This window comes from Anguilla rostrata, chromosome 11 (genome assembly GCF_018555375.3).
Source record: "Anguilla rostrata isolate EN2019 chromosome 11, ASM1855537v3, whole genome shotgun sequence".
Taxonomy (NCBI): domain Eukaryota; kingdom Metazoa; phylum Chordata; class Actinopteri; order Anguilliformes; family Anguillidae; genus Anguilla; species Anguilla rostrata.
In genome coordinates this window covers 11,723,172-11,740,433 of record NC_057943.1, presented here as the reverse complement: position 1 = coordinate 11,740,433, position 17,262 = coordinate 11,723,172, and the positions used below count along the sequence as shown (strand labels likewise).

The following is a 17,262-nucleotide window of genomic DNA, read 5'->3' as shown; positions in this document are numbered from 1 at the left end:
AACCCTGAAAAGTGCCAAACTCTCGGTGCTGTATAGGTATGGTGGGGCATGCCCCCGCCAAGGCGTAACTTGGCGGGATGGCATGCCCCCGCAAAGGCGTAACTTGGCGGGATGGCATACCTGCCATCCCAATAAGGAAAAAATGATGTAGTGACCAGGACATACCAGGAACTAAATGACTTTACTATTGTCTGGCAGCATATTACACTATAAAGAAAGAACTGAGAGCTTTCATTACTCGGTAGCAAGGTGGGCTAAGCAAGCAAGGCAACTTACTATACTTTTTATTTTTTATTTTAATGTTTGAGCATTCCTGCCTTTTCTCAATCAACCACTAAGTTCATTCATCAGTTTATCTGGCAGCGTTTATGAAGAACTGTGCAATCTGTCACAGTCTAGTCAGTCAGCTTGCTCTGGTAGTACTAGGTTCACATCATAAAACGGACGGTGAAAGGGAAACATTGAGTGACACATCAATTGATGCCCGCAGAACATTACGTGTAAATGTGTAATTTTTCATACAGCTTAATTCGGGTGTGGGCACTGCCTGTCTGTCAGTTCTATTTTAAGCGTGGAGCCAAATCAAGCAACTGAGGGCGCAGAGAGGAGGGGACATAAAAATGACATGTAGGCCTAATGGTTCACAGAAATAAGTTCTCTATGTTGAATTACTGTACTCACAGAGCACTGAGGGAAGGGAATTTATGGAGTTTGAATGTGTGTGTGCGTGTGTGAGTGTGTGTGTGTAGGCGAAGAGGGGTGTGTGTTCTGCAGGCGCCAATCAGTCCCTGTCCTTATCTCACACAAGATTTATGGCCTTCCACCAGCATCACCTCGAAGTTGTGCCACTTAGAGAAGATGATCTTTACATCATCAAAGCACCCCGATATTACAACACTGTACTCTACGTAGACTGAAGACTCACCTCTTCAAGCTACATCTCACCTCATCACCCCCCACTACCCTCTAACATTTTTTTTTCTAAAAAAAAAAAAAAAAAAAAAAAAAGGGTGTACAATTCACACTTTTTGCAAAGTTATACCTATTGTAGCTCTCTTGCAGGAATGTTGTAAAGCGCTTGTCTCTGAGTTTTGTAATGCACTTGTTGTAAGTCGCTCTGGATAAGAGCGTCTGCTAAGAACCTATAATGTAATGTAATGTAATGTACTCCAGTATTAATAACCTTTCTACTGTGACCAGAGATGGCCTCACCTCAATAATGTAACAGATTAACAATTCTGTTCATTTTAATCAATTCTCTTCAGTTTCATTGTATCTTCTGGGGGAAACTTCAGATGACGACCTTGATGAGGACCCTCCTGGCGAGCTTTAAAATGAAGTTTTTCTCTGTTCCTCTTGCCTAATGCCTGAACCTATTTTGACATGGACAGTCATTCTGGTGCGTCAATCTTTGAAAGACTAGGGGAGATTCAAAAAGCCTTTATACACCTTAATACCTTATTTATGTGGCCCTTGTAGATAAGAAACATTTATTTCCCCCCTTTTTTGATGGATAGCTTCCCGATCATGCTATGTCTAATGCCTAAACTGAATAAAACGGGGCCAAATTACAATACTCTTGTAAGAATTGCAGGGCAGCCAACCTATACAGTACACTTCAAAATACCTCTTCTTTTCATGCAGTGTAATTCAAAGTACTCTTATATCAATAATTACTTTTCCAACATTTTGTAAGTATGTAGCCTATGTATTTTCTACAATTCACCTCTGTTGAGTTTTCATGTTTATGCTCAGATTATAGGCTACGACAGCCAATTTCACCTACAAGGAAGTAAGAAAAGTGGGCGCGTGAGTCGTGTGCTGCAGCGTGGGAACAGTGTGAAGTTCAACCAGCTAGACGCAGCGTTGTCTGAAGTTCGTTGTTGTCAATTTGTTCCATATAACTTCAGATTTCCGAAATCGAATTACCGACACCTTTTGTTTCGGTGAAATTTATCTCGAAGAAAACATTTCGTTAGCTCAAAACATGTTTTGGGTGAAGTACTTTCTGATTGCTGGCGTGATGCGTCTTGCAGAGAACAAGGTGAGTGCTTTTCACTACATTGCATTACAGTCATTTAGCAGACTTATCCAGAGCGACTTACACTACATTCACTTGTCACTAATTGATTCACGCAAAACACAAATTATTTATTAGGCTACTATTGTTTCATTATTTTAGTGTGTCCGCTGTTTGTGCGAAGTCATGCAGACGCTATTTTGAGTCTGGAATGCTTGGTGCATGGAGTTTGCTGTTTCCGTTCTTTGGTGCTGTGTAGCATAACAAAACCTGGTTTTCATTGTGATAAAACATTTATTTGCTGAAATGTCACCTTAATAACCAGTGACAAAACAGTGTTAAATATGTGTGTCGACGTTAATTGTAATATCAGAGCCGTAGACTATTCCGTGTGACAAAGCCGTAGACTAGCCTGTTTCGTGTGACAGCACCGTTAATTGTTGCCTACTGCTATTTATTCCTTGATTTCTTTAATTACCGAGGCCCTACTTATTTTAAGTCCGAAGTCCGAACCATTCTTATCCAAAACAACCACATCAATGGGTTGGAATCGGTGAACCATTAACGGGGTAAAATTGAAATGTGAAATAATAATGTAAATGTATGTATAATATTTAATATTGTTAAGCCAGAGTGTTGCACTAGCACTGTTGGGCTCCTGAAATGTTGTGCTGTCTGCTCTGATTTGGCTATAAGGAATATAGCCTACGTCGCCTACTGCGTCCGAGAATGAAAAGAAAATACTCGTTGTAGAACTCATCAGCGATCAAACTACGAAGCATTGCAAAGATAATTTGAAAAAACTGGTTCTGATGAATATATAGGCTAGATGAAAAAACTTAGCTATACTAGAAAACATATAAACCAGGTTAGACAGAATTCCTGAAGCCATGATTGGGGCTTACAGTCATACAGCCATACAGTCTTCTCTGCCTTTTCCGGGATTATTGTGCATACTGTAAATTGTGCAATTTCTGGTAAACTTCAAATAGTTTGAGTAACTGCATGGTGCAATTCAGTTTCGATTAGGCTACATTCCCTGCCATTCCACGGGCGCTCTTCCAAATGGCTTTCAAATTATACAAGCCTTATGTTTGGTGACTTGTCAGCCGTGAAAGAGTGAGTTCTCCTGTACGCAAGCCCCAACCGTGAAATTTACAGTAGTTTTACTTCTTGTTCTTTTGAACTACCCACATCAAGCAGTCGTCACGAACAGTGAGGTTGGGGGTTTGCTCTAACATTTGAAATAAAATATATTTGATGTCTGAAATGGCATTGTTTTGTGTTCATTGTTTTGGCTGCTTTTGATCAGGGGTAGAAACTGTATTTTGGAATGCATCTTTTTTCCCATGATCGTCTGATAGTTCTGATCTGTACACAGGCTCTTTTACGGATCGGTGTTGTTTGTGACTGGCTTAAGTCCAAATTATTGTACACCTTCGAAGAGTTATAGAGGTAGAAATTATGTGAAAGCAATGTTGTATTCGTTCATTGTTAAGCTGAACACCGGAGCCATTCAATTATGTTTTTAGTCGCGGTTCTTTGATTAATGCTGACACTGCAAATGAAGACGGGAGACCACACCTGTATGCTGAATATCCAGTCTGCTGATGCGTGCGTTTTAAGACACTGTTCCTTGTAGCTTAATTTTGCGTTCGGTTAAAAATAAAAATGAAATAAAAACGTTCCATTGTATTCACTCTAAAGGCTTTAGAATTGAATAGCTGTTGTTTTAGTTCTTCCAATCAGTTCTTGGATGAATGACTAATGGATATTTACAAAGAATGTACAAGTGGAAAAGGCCTGAGGGACAGTTGTCCTGGATTCACCCGATGGGGAAGTGTTAAGGTCACTGCCTGAGATTGCTTCTTTGGAATCCCATTGCTGGTGTTTCAGGGAGTCCCCATAATTGTCCTTTGGTCGCCTGTATTGCCCTGATTTCTGTCAGTAAATGACATGACTCCAAATCATTATGTGAAAATCATCGAGCTTTGGCCTTTATGTGTGCTTAGAGGCTGTGAAGGGGGGGGGCAAGTTATTCATTCTTTGTCAATGGTGGTAATAAATAATATTGCCACAACAGTGCCGATCATTAATGTGTATGGTTGGAGTTCTGAGAAAACCCTGCTTCCCTGAAATGGATGCTATCTCTCAAGACATTTTCATCAACACCCTCCATTCGGGAGGCTGTGGACTGTTTTGTGAAACTTTTTTTTTGTAATTTCTTCTGTAACTGATCTGTCATGCTAATGATTTTCAGTTTGTCCATGTCAAAACGAAGAGGCCAGTGTGACTAATAATGTGAATGATTCATTGAGTTACTTGTGAGACCTCCCCACAAGGCTGTCTCTCACAGTTTTTGGTGAAATGGAGATAAACTTTTTTCAGCACTTTCTTTGCAGCTTGGGTTTGAAGGTAACATTCTTCTAAGTGCTGATTTTTACCTTATGTATTACCTTATTTACATTATTACCAGTGTGACTTAAAAGAACACTGGAGCATTTTTAAGACAATGATGCTGTTTGGGTGGCAGCGAGAGAATGCAGAAACATTGCCGCTTTCTGAGCTTCACGAAATAAAAGAAAAGCCTCCTAGTTCTTCTTTTGTCCTTTTCCATTTGTGAAACTTGGTTAACTCTGGTCATGTGACAGCTCTTTGCCTGCAGGCTTGTGAACATTTTGCAACAAGTGGACCAACTGATGTAGACGTGCCGATTGTAGTACTCGGGTTTTTGATATGTCACAGGAGTAAACGGTAGTGCAGAAATGCAGATAGCTTTAGGCTAGCAGAGATTAAGACTGTGCTAAAAATATCAATCCGTTAATTTAATGAATGGTATGTTTTGTTGAGTGTGTGGGTGTGCCTGTGTGGGTCCTGTAGATGAAGCTGAACGATGACCTGATTGCTGATGGCGCGCACCTTGTGTCCAACTGACGGCCCAAAAGAACAGAAGCCTGAAGGCTTTGCAGAATTCGGCTCATTTTGCTCACTCGCTGGTTTTTTTACGTTTCTATTCAGCATTTTCACAGCTAGTGTTCTGCCACGTGTTTGCTTTTGGTTTAAGTTTCACATTTTTTCTGTTGTGGGATGTGGGTGGAAATGCGGGTTTCTTTTCTTTGTTTTTAACACATGGTATTGTACTTTTTATTAGAATCTGAATTGTGTCACAAACTGGGATATGTATTGTCATTATAACCCCTAACAGAGATATCCTACCGAAGGACCCAGATTCTCTACAGGAGTTATTAGATTATTAAAGAGAGAGAAGTTGCTGCTAAGTTAGTGACTTGTCTTAAAAAACTGTGAATCTAGGAATCTTCAAGTAGATCAGCTGCACAAGGAACGATCTGTTTGATTTAAACATTTAATTTGCACAGTTACTTGTTCTGTCTGTCATTTTTGATGAAGTCACGAACAACAGTTGCACACATGTCATTGGTGAATGTTTTTCTATGGTCTGATGGACCAAGTAATTAGTTGAAGAACTTGGGACAAAAAAAGCTATTTTCACACCAGACCTCCAGGACTGGAGTTGCACAACTCTGATATAGAATATTTGCAAATAAGAGATCCTTCAAAAGCTGGGGTGGTCAGTATATGCAAGACTGCTTTACAGGCATTGCATGTACTCAGGAATCAATAGGCCAGAGTCCTTTGCCCCAGAAATCCATATAGCTACATATACCAAAGGTCCTCAGTATGAATTGGTGATTAGGATCCTGGACTCACTAAAGGATTTAGTTAAGCTTTAATAATTATTGACATTCTAAATGACCAGGGGTTGATCAGAAAGGCTATAAAATAAATTCAGCCAAATGCTGAGTGCTTATGTTCTGTGCTCAGTTGTTGCCATGGAAACTCTCCCCCACTGCAAAGCACTGAAGTAATTTCCAAGGGATAGCCATATTTAAATGGGTGGTAGCGCAGTTAGTATCCGTACGTGTTATCTCCTGTCTCAAGTCATGTCTACTCACAGAGTTTAGAACTCTAAAACTTTAGGCCTCAGTTTAAAAAGCATGTGACCAGATAACGTTGGCAAACACTTACGGTGCGGATGTCTTTGTTTGGTTGTCTGATTTGAAGTCATTAACAAGAAGCCCTCTTGACACTGGCTTCGGGTAAGGCTGCCAGGATTATCTTTGCACAATTTCCTTTACATGGACACACAGGAGGGGGGTGCTGTTGTTTGTATTAACCTGTATTCTTAGCAACTTTCTAATCTAATAACAGTTTTGGCTGCCTTATTTTTCACTGCCAAAGGGTAGCCTGCATGTCAATTTTGAGAAAGGGAAATCTAGTTTTTATCCGGAACAAACTCACTTTGATAAGAGGAAGTGAAACCCTGGGGGATGGGGTGAGTGGGCGGTGTGTAGGCCTAGCTTTAGTGCAGCATACAGTAGTAGCGGCATCTTTAACAGGCACGAACACAGTGCTGCCTGTCTGAAATGTACATGAATCTAAACAGAACATACAGTCGGCGTATGTTCTCAAAAGCCGATGCAGTTTTTCAGAATATGTTCTATAATATTTTATCTTAGGTAGCTGACTAATGGTGAACCATTTGATATTATTTTGGAATGACACCCATTCCTAAATTTTAAATGCCTGATGTGACTTTGCCTTGACTCAGAGAGGTTTTAAAAAAAACGAAACAAAGCAAAAACATTAGTGAGTCACAGTCAGGATGGAAAATTTTCATTATTGTTCTTGTTGATACTTGGGCCTACAGTATACCTGTAAGAGTTTCTGCTTGCAGGCTGACAGTAAATGGAAAAAGATCATGGCTGGAGTGATGAAAGTGGGTTGCAGACATGAGGTGTGAGGCCTGACTTTAACAGACAGTCGTCGGAATTTAGGGGATAGAATGGGGAAACGTCTGACTGGATGAGCCTATCAAGTTGTGCAAGAACCGGAGACTGTTTCCGCCTACTGGTTCCTTGGATTCCAATGGGTGCTGCTCATTGGCGCATGAAGCCTGCTTTGGCACCAGAGCATGGTACCTAAACTTAAATGAATGAATTGGAATGAAAAAAATCTTATCTACTTCTGTATGTGTGTGTGGGTGGGGAGGGGGAACCCGGTCCCTGGGGATTAATTAGTTCAGTGTGAAGAAATTTTTGGAATTTAGAAATGCTGTCCAAAGTTTCGCCAGGGTAAAATTCATGGTTTTGAATGGACTTTAATGGGGGAATTTAGCTTTTTGGTGCCGGAGGCTTAATAAACTGCAATGCCTCTAGTAACTGTAACCAGTAACCTCCGCTGGAGTTTGCCAGCTTCAGGGGGAATGTCAGTATCTGGGCCCCTGGCTGAGCCACGGCGCTCCTGGCAGCGACTCGCCAGCTTGCTGATGCCGTGCTGTGGCTTGATAAAGACCGAGCTTGTTGGGCCATCTTCACTGTGGACGTCTCCAACTCCACATTGGTGGACTTCCAAAACCCAGAAGTTGAAAAGATGTGTTGGGGATAGTGGGTGGGTTGGTGTTCTTGGGGCATTTTTCTGTCTAAAGGCAAAAATACCCTTTTGAATGCCAGGCTGGAAAAATGTTACCATAATGAACAAATATTTTCTTTGGCTTTCACTAATGCATCAGTGGTTCCCTGTGCCCTATCTTTAATCATCACTGTTTGATGAAGCATTTCCACTATATCTTAAATGTCCGGTTGTGAGGGTGCTGTGGGCACATGTCAGCATGGTCTCCTGGTATTATCGAGATGTGATCCAAACCATGAAGTTTGATTTACCTCTTTTTTTTCTGTTTTTAGCATGACTTTCTCCACTTACACTCCATTGTTGTTGTGGTGGTTACGTAATGTATTTCCCAGGCTCTATGCAAAAGGCCCTCTGTGCAGCACGGCCATGCAAGGGCCTGCATTTCATATGGGATTGTTCATTATTAGTGTCTGAAATGTGAAGAAATCATCTGCTTAATTGAATGGTTATTTTTGTGCATCACTCTCAGTGCACTGTGTCCGTGTGTCCTCACTCCTACTGTATGTCCTTTGCAGGTGCTTTTGCCACCCCCTGCTCCGGGCTCTGATGGCAAGTGCTCGGACCCAGCCACGTATTTGCACAAAACAGTGAAACTCTGCTGCAGTTTGTGTAAACCAGGTAGGGAACTGAGCCAGAGAACCATCCCTGCTTTACCTAATTCTACAGATTAAAGATATTCTACAGGTATTCTAAACAGTGACTCCATTTTCTAAATTGTGAAAATCCTGGCTCCTGACCTTCTCTACCATTGAAGCTGAAGCAGTTGGTTCCAACTTGCTCGATTGTGTGAATGAATGGGACAGTATTGGTGTTACTGGATGTTTTTTTATTTATTTATTTTTATTTTGCTTGCCTCTAGATGCATATTCATGAAATGTGTAAGTTATTTGAATCTGTAAATGGAAGCGTTGTCATATTGCAGGTACAGATGATTCTTCCTAGGACCCACCTAGCTATGTTACCATTAGTCTTTTAAAAGCCTTTGCCACACAAATAAAAATTTTCCCCTATGACCTCACAGAGAAGTGACATGTGGGATGTAGGGGGTCAGCAATACAGTGACATACTGGTATATACCAAAAAATCTTTTTAAAATTCTTTAAGTATGAGTAGAAGCCAGGATTTTTGGTGACCCATCACACTTTTTTGTTTTCTTTTTTATCACTTGAACCCTCGCTGCATTCATAGTCATCATAATGAAGAGTGCGTTTGAAATGAACACATGAGCATGCATGTGAACCGGGTGTGGCATGAGCGTATTTATCTGTAAAGTGCACTTTCATGTCTGTAAAGTGCGTTCTGTGACTCCGCTGCTGATGTCAGAGCTGAGAAGTGCATTAGATGAGGGAGCGGCATCCACTCACTTCCTGGGTGCCGGCTTGTGCCGAGCACGGGTGTGAGGTCGGGGCATTCCACACAGGAAGTGCTGCACACGCTTGCACGTTCGCTGCCAGATCGAGCCCGGCTAGCAGCGTTGCCAAGGATACCGTGCAAGCACGTAGACCCACACCACACGATGGGCGACATTTATTTGGTAGCGTTCATCAATAAGCTCTCTGTTTTCAGCACACCTCTGTAAGGCTCCAAAGCAAATGGAAAGTAGTGACTGCGCAGAAAAAATTTTAAGTAAAAAAAAAGAAAAAGAAAAAAAAGAGATCAAGTGTATTAGAAAGTATGTAACCTGGACACTGTCATTGTTTAAACTCACCTCCCGACAGGAAAATTCTTAATCAGAGATCGCAAAAATATAAATGCGTTATGACCGTACCAAAAAGGAAGCACGTTTCAGCCGGAGTGCTTTCCTCAGAGCTCTCTGTGCCTCTCATCTGAAATCAGGCGTGCCCTCCTGTGGGCCTCAGCGCTCAAGATTTAGGCCACTTTCCCGGTGTTGTGTGACCGGGATGAAGGGGCAGTGCTTTTCTGAAGTGGATTAAGGAGTCAACGAGAAGTCCTTTCCTAAGCTTCGGGCAACAGCTCGCGCAGACTGAAAAGAATGCAGTCAAAGAGCTTGCTTGTGCTTCACACGTCAGTTGAAAAAGTGGCTTGTGTTTTAATGGCAGGCTGTCGTGAAGACGGCTTCTTAAGCAGTCTGTACTGCATCGTCTGAGGATCTGGGCAAGGCTGAGTCACCCAGGTGTAATCTGAGGGGGAGGGGGTAAAGACACTTTCCGGAACATGAATGCAGACGCCAGCAGAGTAAAGGGGGGGGAGGGGGTTTGGGTTAGTTGGCCGGTGGGGGTTGGTAAGTTTGGCGGAAGCTGTTGCTTAAGTGGCAGTGTAGCAGAATGTGTAGGTTGCTGGGTTTTCAACTCAACCTTAGATTTGATTCGCTGGTGGGTCACTACTGTTGTACTCTTGAGCTTAAGTTGCTTGACCTGAATTTTTTCAGGTTTTTTTTCTACAGCTGAATAACTGGATTGTAGGGCCTGTGTCAGATCCAGGGCCTGTGGCGAGAGGAGAAAGTAGTTTACCATAAACTACTGGGTGGGACCCAGTAACAGCCTGCCCAGTTATTCTTCTCTGTTCCTGTCCATTGTTCACATATTTTCCAGTCCTGAATATGGGAACTCTAAAATTTGAAGGCTTGAGAAAGTCCGTGTAGCCTATACGCACGGTGGCCGACTGGCAGCCCATATAGGAACGCCCGCCTCCCTTCCCCTTTGTGGTTGTGGGTTCAGTTCCTGGGTGTGACAGTTACTGTACAGCGATACAGTCTCTTTCTGTAACCCTATGTGGTTTCGCTCCGTCTGAAAAAAGTGGGAAAAGTACATACTGTAAGAAGGTCAGACAGTCTGCTTTAGTGAAATAAATTCAGTGACTCAAACGATGTATAAGGCGTCTTTGTAGAAAGGGAAGTCATAATCATGTGATCGTGCTTACACAGGATTTCGTCTGAAGAATGCCTGCTCAGATACTTCGGACACGGTCTGCCAGAAGTGCAACGAGGGAACCGTCCTTGCGACTCCAAATTATTCCAAAAACTGCTTCAGGTGTTCCCGGTGTCAAGAAGGTAGGTGTCCCGTTTCAGAAGGGGTGGAAGGGTTGTATGGAGGCATGTTGATCAGTTTGATTTATTACCAAGGTGCCATTTTTAAACATGTTTAAATCCTATCAAGTTATTTTTGCCTATAATGTGCTGAACACCTGTCAGGCCTGCCCCTTAAATACACAATGGTGTGCATGTGTGTACGTGTGTGTGTGTGTGTGTGTGTGTGTGTGTGTGTGTGCGTGTGTGTGTATACACATGCATACATCCTGCATTTGCTCCTGTGTGTATGTCAGTGTGCTTCTCGTGTGTGTGTGTGTGTGTGTCTGTGTGTGTGTGCATTTTGTGCAGTCCTGGTTTGTGTCTGTGTGTGTGTGTGCATTTTGTGCAGTCCTGGTTTGTGTCTGTGTGTGTGTGTGCATTTTGTGCAGTCCTGGTTTTTGGCCACACGTCTCTGATTTTGCGGTGTGTGTGTTTCTGGCCAGACATGGGTCTGATATACACTAGAAACTGCAGCAGCTCAGCTGACGCCACGTGTGCATGCAGGACGGGCACCTACTGCATCATGCGGGATCGCGACCACCGCTGCAAGGAATGCAGGGAGCTCACCCGCTGCCCTCCGGGAGAGGGAGTCTCCAAGCAGGGTACGTCCCGGCGCGAACAACCCTCTGAAGCAGGGAACCGAAACCGCGCGGCGCCAGAGGCCCGGGTTCTGACCCACCTGCTCACTGCGCGCAGTGTGATCATGTGACTGAGTGCTTCTGAGGGAGGGTCGGTGTCTTGTGGTCCATGGTGTGTGTGATGGTGACCGCAGTCGTTCCTGAATCACAGGGACGGCACACTGAGACAGGATGTGTTGATGAATGGCCTGGTGGGTTGTTTTTTTTTTTACAGGTGTGTTGCACTGTAGGGACGTTGTGATGAACGGGGGGTTTTTTCACGTTGTCATATTGCAGGTACAGATGATTCTGATGTTAGTTGTTCACCCTGCCCTGATGGAACCTTCTCAGACAAAGCGTCCTACACTGAGACTTGCCAACAACACACAGAGTGAGTGTGCGCACGCATACACACACTCCAATGAAAGCAAACTTACTGCATATGTGGCAGCACTGTAGTATAATGGTTAAGGAACTGCACTTATAACTCAAAGGTTATGGGTTTAACTCCCAAGTGAGTCACTGCAGTTGTGCCGTTGAGCAAAGGTACTGGATAGTTTACTGCTTTGATAAAATATCCAGCTATATAAATGTATTTTCTACAAATGTAATCTGTGTAAGACACTATTGATAAGAGCATCTTCTAAATTCTGGAATGTACTGTTGTAATATTTAAACCTACACATACACACATGCAGTCTCACACAATCATGCACAATGCACAGTTACTGTATACACGTAACCTCCGAGTACACATTACACACTTATACTCAATAGGGGTGTTGCTGATATGCTTCAATGTTTCCCACAGTTGTGAATCCCAAGGAGGGAGGACTGTTCGCCCTGGCAATGCCACATCCGATAGAGTATGTGTCCTGACCACTGGCACCCCAATCACAACGACAACCATAACAACCACAACCTCCGGTGCCCCTAGCACAGCCAGCACCCATGCCACATCCAACACCTTTACTACTGCTGACAGACGCACAGCTGTTTCCATCTCCAAGTCCAAAACCCCACCGCTGGACAGTGTTGCTATCATAGTTGGTAAGTAGGGCCCAAGTGCCTGTCCCTAAACTGGCTAAAAGGAAGCAATGTTTTTTACTAAAAGATTTACATTTTGAGTTTTTTGAGATGCTCACTGTCCTCTCTGCTCATCTTCCACAGGAGCAGTTCTGCCTGTAGCTTTCCTGTTGGGTTTGATTGTCTTCCTGGCCGTCTGTTTCAAACGAAATAGAGGTAAGGCGTGAGAACAAACACCCTCGTCTTGTCTCACAAACAGCGACACGTGTGCATGAGTGGATGATGCACATTATTTGTGTTTAGCTACTGGTATGTCAACCCAACACCCAGTACAACATTTTCAACAAAAAATAAAATATTTAGTCTCTGAAAGTATTCTTCATTTACCTTTGTAAAGGCACATTTACATGGCACTGTTTTTTTTTAAATCCATATGAAAGTACATTTTTTATTTTATTTTATTTCACAGGTGACACAAATAACAATATTAAGAAGGAGACCAACAAGGTGGGTTTTGAGCTTCATGGATTTCAGACACTGGGAAGTACACTCTGGTAGGCTGAACCAGAAGGCTCAGGTGTGAACAAGGCCAAATGACTCCTTTGTTTTCTGTCTGTCTTCAGCCATTGCACTGCACCTCGGTGCACAGCCCGCAGGATTGCTTCCCCTTTAATCCTCCTGAGAAGCTGTGCCTGCTGGGAGGAAAGGACTCCAGCAACCCTTCCCTCTCGTCCTCATCCTCCGGCAGAACAGATCAAAGATCCCTGTTGGATCCTGAGCCTTCAGCCCAGAGCTGTGGGCCAGTTATTCACAGCAGTCAGGAGGGGAGTGTGTGTCATGGTGAGTGAGATTAAGTATCTTGAGTCTTTCCTCTTGACCTTTACATTCTATACCAGGAACCAGTTTAGTTGCCCTTCTTTGAGCTTTTTCCAGAATTTCTATATCTTTATTGTAGTGTGGCACCCAGAACATACCGTATGCACGTGTTTGCAGAACTGTGTGTGTACCTAGTGAGGACAGCTCAGGTGGATAATAATGATGTTTGATGTACTCTTGCCTCACAGACAGCCTACAGGCCAGCAACTCTGCCGTCACGCTCAAAATCAGCGCTACCTTCAGCTGCCATCTCTCACCCGGCACCCACCTGTGCCCTGTCCCCACCAGTCCCGTCATAGACTCTACCCCCTCCAGCAGCAGCCTCCCCCTCTCCAAGGAGGAGGAGCGACAGAACCCCACCAAGGAGGCGCAGGCAGCTGTGCAAGAAAGCGGGAAGGTGGTGTGCTGAGTAGAGGAGCCAGGTGTGCAGGGAGGCCCTGGTTTGGGCTTCAAGGGGTCCAATTCAAAATACAGTGCAGCCAATGAAGTGCAGCCGGTCTTCATTCATTGGCATTCACATTTACGACATGCCTGATACCTGAGCTGCATGCACCTCGTCCTCTTGCATAAACATTTCTTATTTGATGTTTATGGTTACCATAAAACCCAGCTTTTTTGTGGTTGGGGGGGGGGGTGCTAAACAAACATGGGGGATCCTATTAATCCAGAACCCAGAAAATCAGAACCCTGGCAGACCCGGGTATAGCTGTGCAGTTCTGCCAGGAGGAGCAGTTCTGCCCTGTTGTAGATCCCTTGTGTGTGGGAACCGGGGGAGGCGGTCCCTCCTTTCGTCCGTCCGTCCGTTTCCAGGCAGCGGCCCTCCCTCTGCTGCTAGGGGAGTTTCCAGGCAGCGGCCTCAGCGCTGTGCCAGGCAGTTGCGGCGCTGTCGCTGAACATGTGCTGTCCTGCCAAGCAAAACTTACTCAGTCCTGGAGCAGCGGTCGAGAAAAACCTCAACGGCCTTCACTTCCTGGCAGAACGGCCTTTTGCTGGCAGAAGGGTCATAACTTTCAACTGTGCTGTTGTTGACTTCACTCAGTGAGACTGCACATCCCACTGATTTTATGCACGTATAACTGAAGGATGTAGAATATTCCAGGCCAACACCGTGACTACGTACAGTATGTGCTATTTACTTCCTGTTTGCTACTGACAGATGTGGTGCATTATTTTGTAGTTAATGATATTTGTCTATTTTTTGTATTTGAATGTCATATTTAGATGTTATGTTTTTTTCTGAATTGCTGTTACCGTACTGATTGGTCCTCCCCGATATGAGAAAGGAATAGAAAAAAAATGATTTCAGTATTACTGATGAAGAAAATTTGCACGCTATTGCAGACTTCATTTGTGGAAAGTCTTATTCTGAAGTTCAGTTATTCATTTGAAAGAGATAGCAATGTTTTTTTTGCATGTCTAATGACAGAATGAACAAGAGATAAAGCAGCCCCACACCAGAGTCCCACTATTCAGTGTCTACTGTACCTTATTGAGAAGTAGTTTATAAAATGTTTTTATATATCCTTTGTCTTTGATAAAATAATTTTTTTAATGCTACAGATATATTTAATAAGAACAAACTTCCTTTAAATCTGCACTCAGATGGGTGTGTCAGTTAGCTTCAGCATAGATTTGAAGTTTTAACAAAGCAGTAGACCAGCTGCAGAAACTGTACAACTTATGAAATTTTGAAACTTTGTGCATATTTACATATTTCTGATTACTTGTGACATTAAATGTACTAACCAGGAAATATTAACATTTATTGCCTCTATAATAGAGCAAAATCAATTATTTGAATATAGGCAGTTGGGTTTATACATAAAGGACCAGGATACTATGTTTGGGCTTTGGCTCCATCTAGGGGCTACAAACCCTTAATCATGTGGCAGTGATCAAGATTTGTTTTGAAAATGTTTTGAGTTCATTTTTTTTCATTAGATTCCATATTTTTTTATACTTTGTGAATATTTCATGCTCTATGAATTTTTTTTTAATCAAAAGACAGATACAATTTCTTAACAATGAAGTCATTTTAATTCAAAATAAATAAAAAAATATTTTGTAACTTTCTTGTAACAATGTTTTAATATTTGGGGGCTGTACAGCAGTAAATAAAACTATTCATTATGTAAACAGCTTTAGTCATTCATCATTTAGAAAACCATATTTATTAGGTAAGCTATGCAAACCAACATTATTGCTAGTTCCATCCTATGATAGCAATAAAGTACTCTAAAGTATAAAACCAGGTTTTTTTTTCTTTTTTTTGAGAAAAAGGTCAAGCACCAGTTGTTGTCATTCTGAATAATAACTGTAACAAAAGCCATCAGTTTGTCTCCCCTTGTTTTCTTGCATTGCACTTCAGTCCTCTGCCAGCTAGAGGTCACGATAGCCTCTTTTTCAAGCCTTCTCAAACAATCACCATTTGCATCACATCAGTAATCTATGTTGATATAGTAAATGCCACTAGTTAAGCACATGTGATTACTGACGGCGATGTTTGCAAGTGAAACTTCCGTGTTCAAATTCAGTTTGATTACTTACTACTCTGGATATGCTCTAGTATTTTTAAATGTGGTACAGAGGTGTGATGGGTTTTGTTAGAAGCAGTGGGAAATCCCCACATTTAAAACGAGAGCAGTAATATAACATTTAATTTCACAAAATAGTTCAATAAAAAAAATTAATTCATGATTACTAACTAATCATGGTCTTCAATCAAGACTTTAAATAGAATCAGGTGTTTTTGTGCTTGGCTAAAACAAAGACCTGCTGTACTTGAGTCCTTTTCAGACAAGATTGGACACCCCTGCTTTATATGGATTAATTTTTATTTGTAGTTTTTACAGCAGTGATACTCAATTCTAGCCCTGGAGGGCCACTGAGTCCACTGGTTTTTGTTTCTTCCTTAAGATCAGTGACCAATTCAGACCCAATAAACCAGGTGACCATGTAATCAACTGCTTTAACTGATCAATAACTGTGCTATTCAAATTCGGAGAAACAACGAAAGCCAGCAAACTCTGCGGCTCTCCATGACCAGGAGTGAGGACCACTGGCTCAAAGACATGCCTTTCGTAGCATTTAAACTTCCATCCATCTTCACTTTCCTTCCTGACTCTCCACATATCAGATGAAATTGTTCAGATAAATGTCTAAATTAGAAACTCAATTGTACAATTAGTCTCGTGTCTGTACCGTTGAAATACCTATGGGGATCGCTAGAGGATAACCACTGAAATACAAGTTTACTTTAAATCCCTGTTGGTCACAAGGTGGAAACAACCTGGTGGCCCTAATTATGAGATGTGAATCAGAACTGAATCTGAGAACTCCTAGTCCAAGAGAACATTCTATATGTGCACTCCAAATGTGCTTATTATCTGTATTTCCTTGATTATTACAGGAAATTATATATGAAAACAAATGTTTCAAAAACCACATGGCTTGAAAATACTGTCTACATATTCCTGTGCTTCACAGGACTTATTTCACTTTTTACTTCACAGTAATTACATAGTTTACTACATACAAAATGTGTATGTTTGTACAGTTGTAAACATTCACATTCAGAAATCTTTTTTTTTTTTTTTTAAACAGAAAGCCGTTAAGTTTTTTGTCATTGCCATGTATGTCTAACATACTGAATTCTCTGACTCAGGAAGAACAGAGAGAGCACTTTCAGGAAGTGTCGGGTGCTGGCAGTCTTTCAAACATCCTGTCAGTCTTGGCCGTCACCATTTCCTTTGGTCTTTCTTATCTCTGCTTGCTGATCGGAAATGTGCTACGCTTACAGGAGAGAGCAGGCGTATCTGCCCATAGCCGTGCAGACATCGATGGGAGGTGCTAGGCGGAGCATCTGCATCCTGGCCAGCGGTTTCACAGAAGTTCATAGTGACTGCCATAGTGTGAAAGCTCAACTTGAAAGCCCTGGACAGCCCATTTGTCTTGCGCGCCCCGTTTATTTGGCGCTACCTGAAAGGCTTTCCCTGCCTTACCTTTTCCTACACCTTTCGCCCAAAAGCGTTGTAAACGTTCCAGAACACCCGCGGACGTCTCTGGGAATGGCAGCACCACGCTTTGTAATCCACGAGTGTTCTTACTCACCCAAGTTGGCCGTTTAAGCTGCTGCTGCAGCCATCTGTGGTCGATTCGGGAGTGACCGTCCGCTGGCGTTTCTGTGTTCTTGTGCAGCCGGCAGG

At 42.6% G+C, this 17,262-nt stretch overlaps 1 protein-coding gene across 1 annotated transcript; it reads left to right on the top strand.

The window, feature by feature from the left end:
• The first annotated feature begins 1,795 nt into the window (after positions 1 to 1,795).
• Positions 1,796 to 15,386, top strand: LOC135233928 (tumor necrosis factor receptor superfamily member 1B-like). Its single transcript, XM_064297917.1, has 10 exons — positions 1,796 to 2,044; positions 8,026 to 8,128; positions 10,395 to 10,520; positions 10,982 to 11,140; positions 11,453 to 11,546; positions 11,967 to 12,205; positions 12,326 to 12,397; positions 12,651 to 12,688; positions 12,805 to 13,021; positions 13,246 to 15,386. The coding sequence occupies exons 1-10, from the start codon at positions 1,988 to 1,990 to the stop codon at positions 13,464 to 13,466; spliced, it is 1,326 nt and encodes a 441-aa protein (XP_064153987.1). The 5' UTR covers positions 1,796 to 1,987; the 3' UTR covers positions 13,467 to 15,386.
• Positions 15,387 to 17,262: the final 1,876 nt, after the last annotated feature.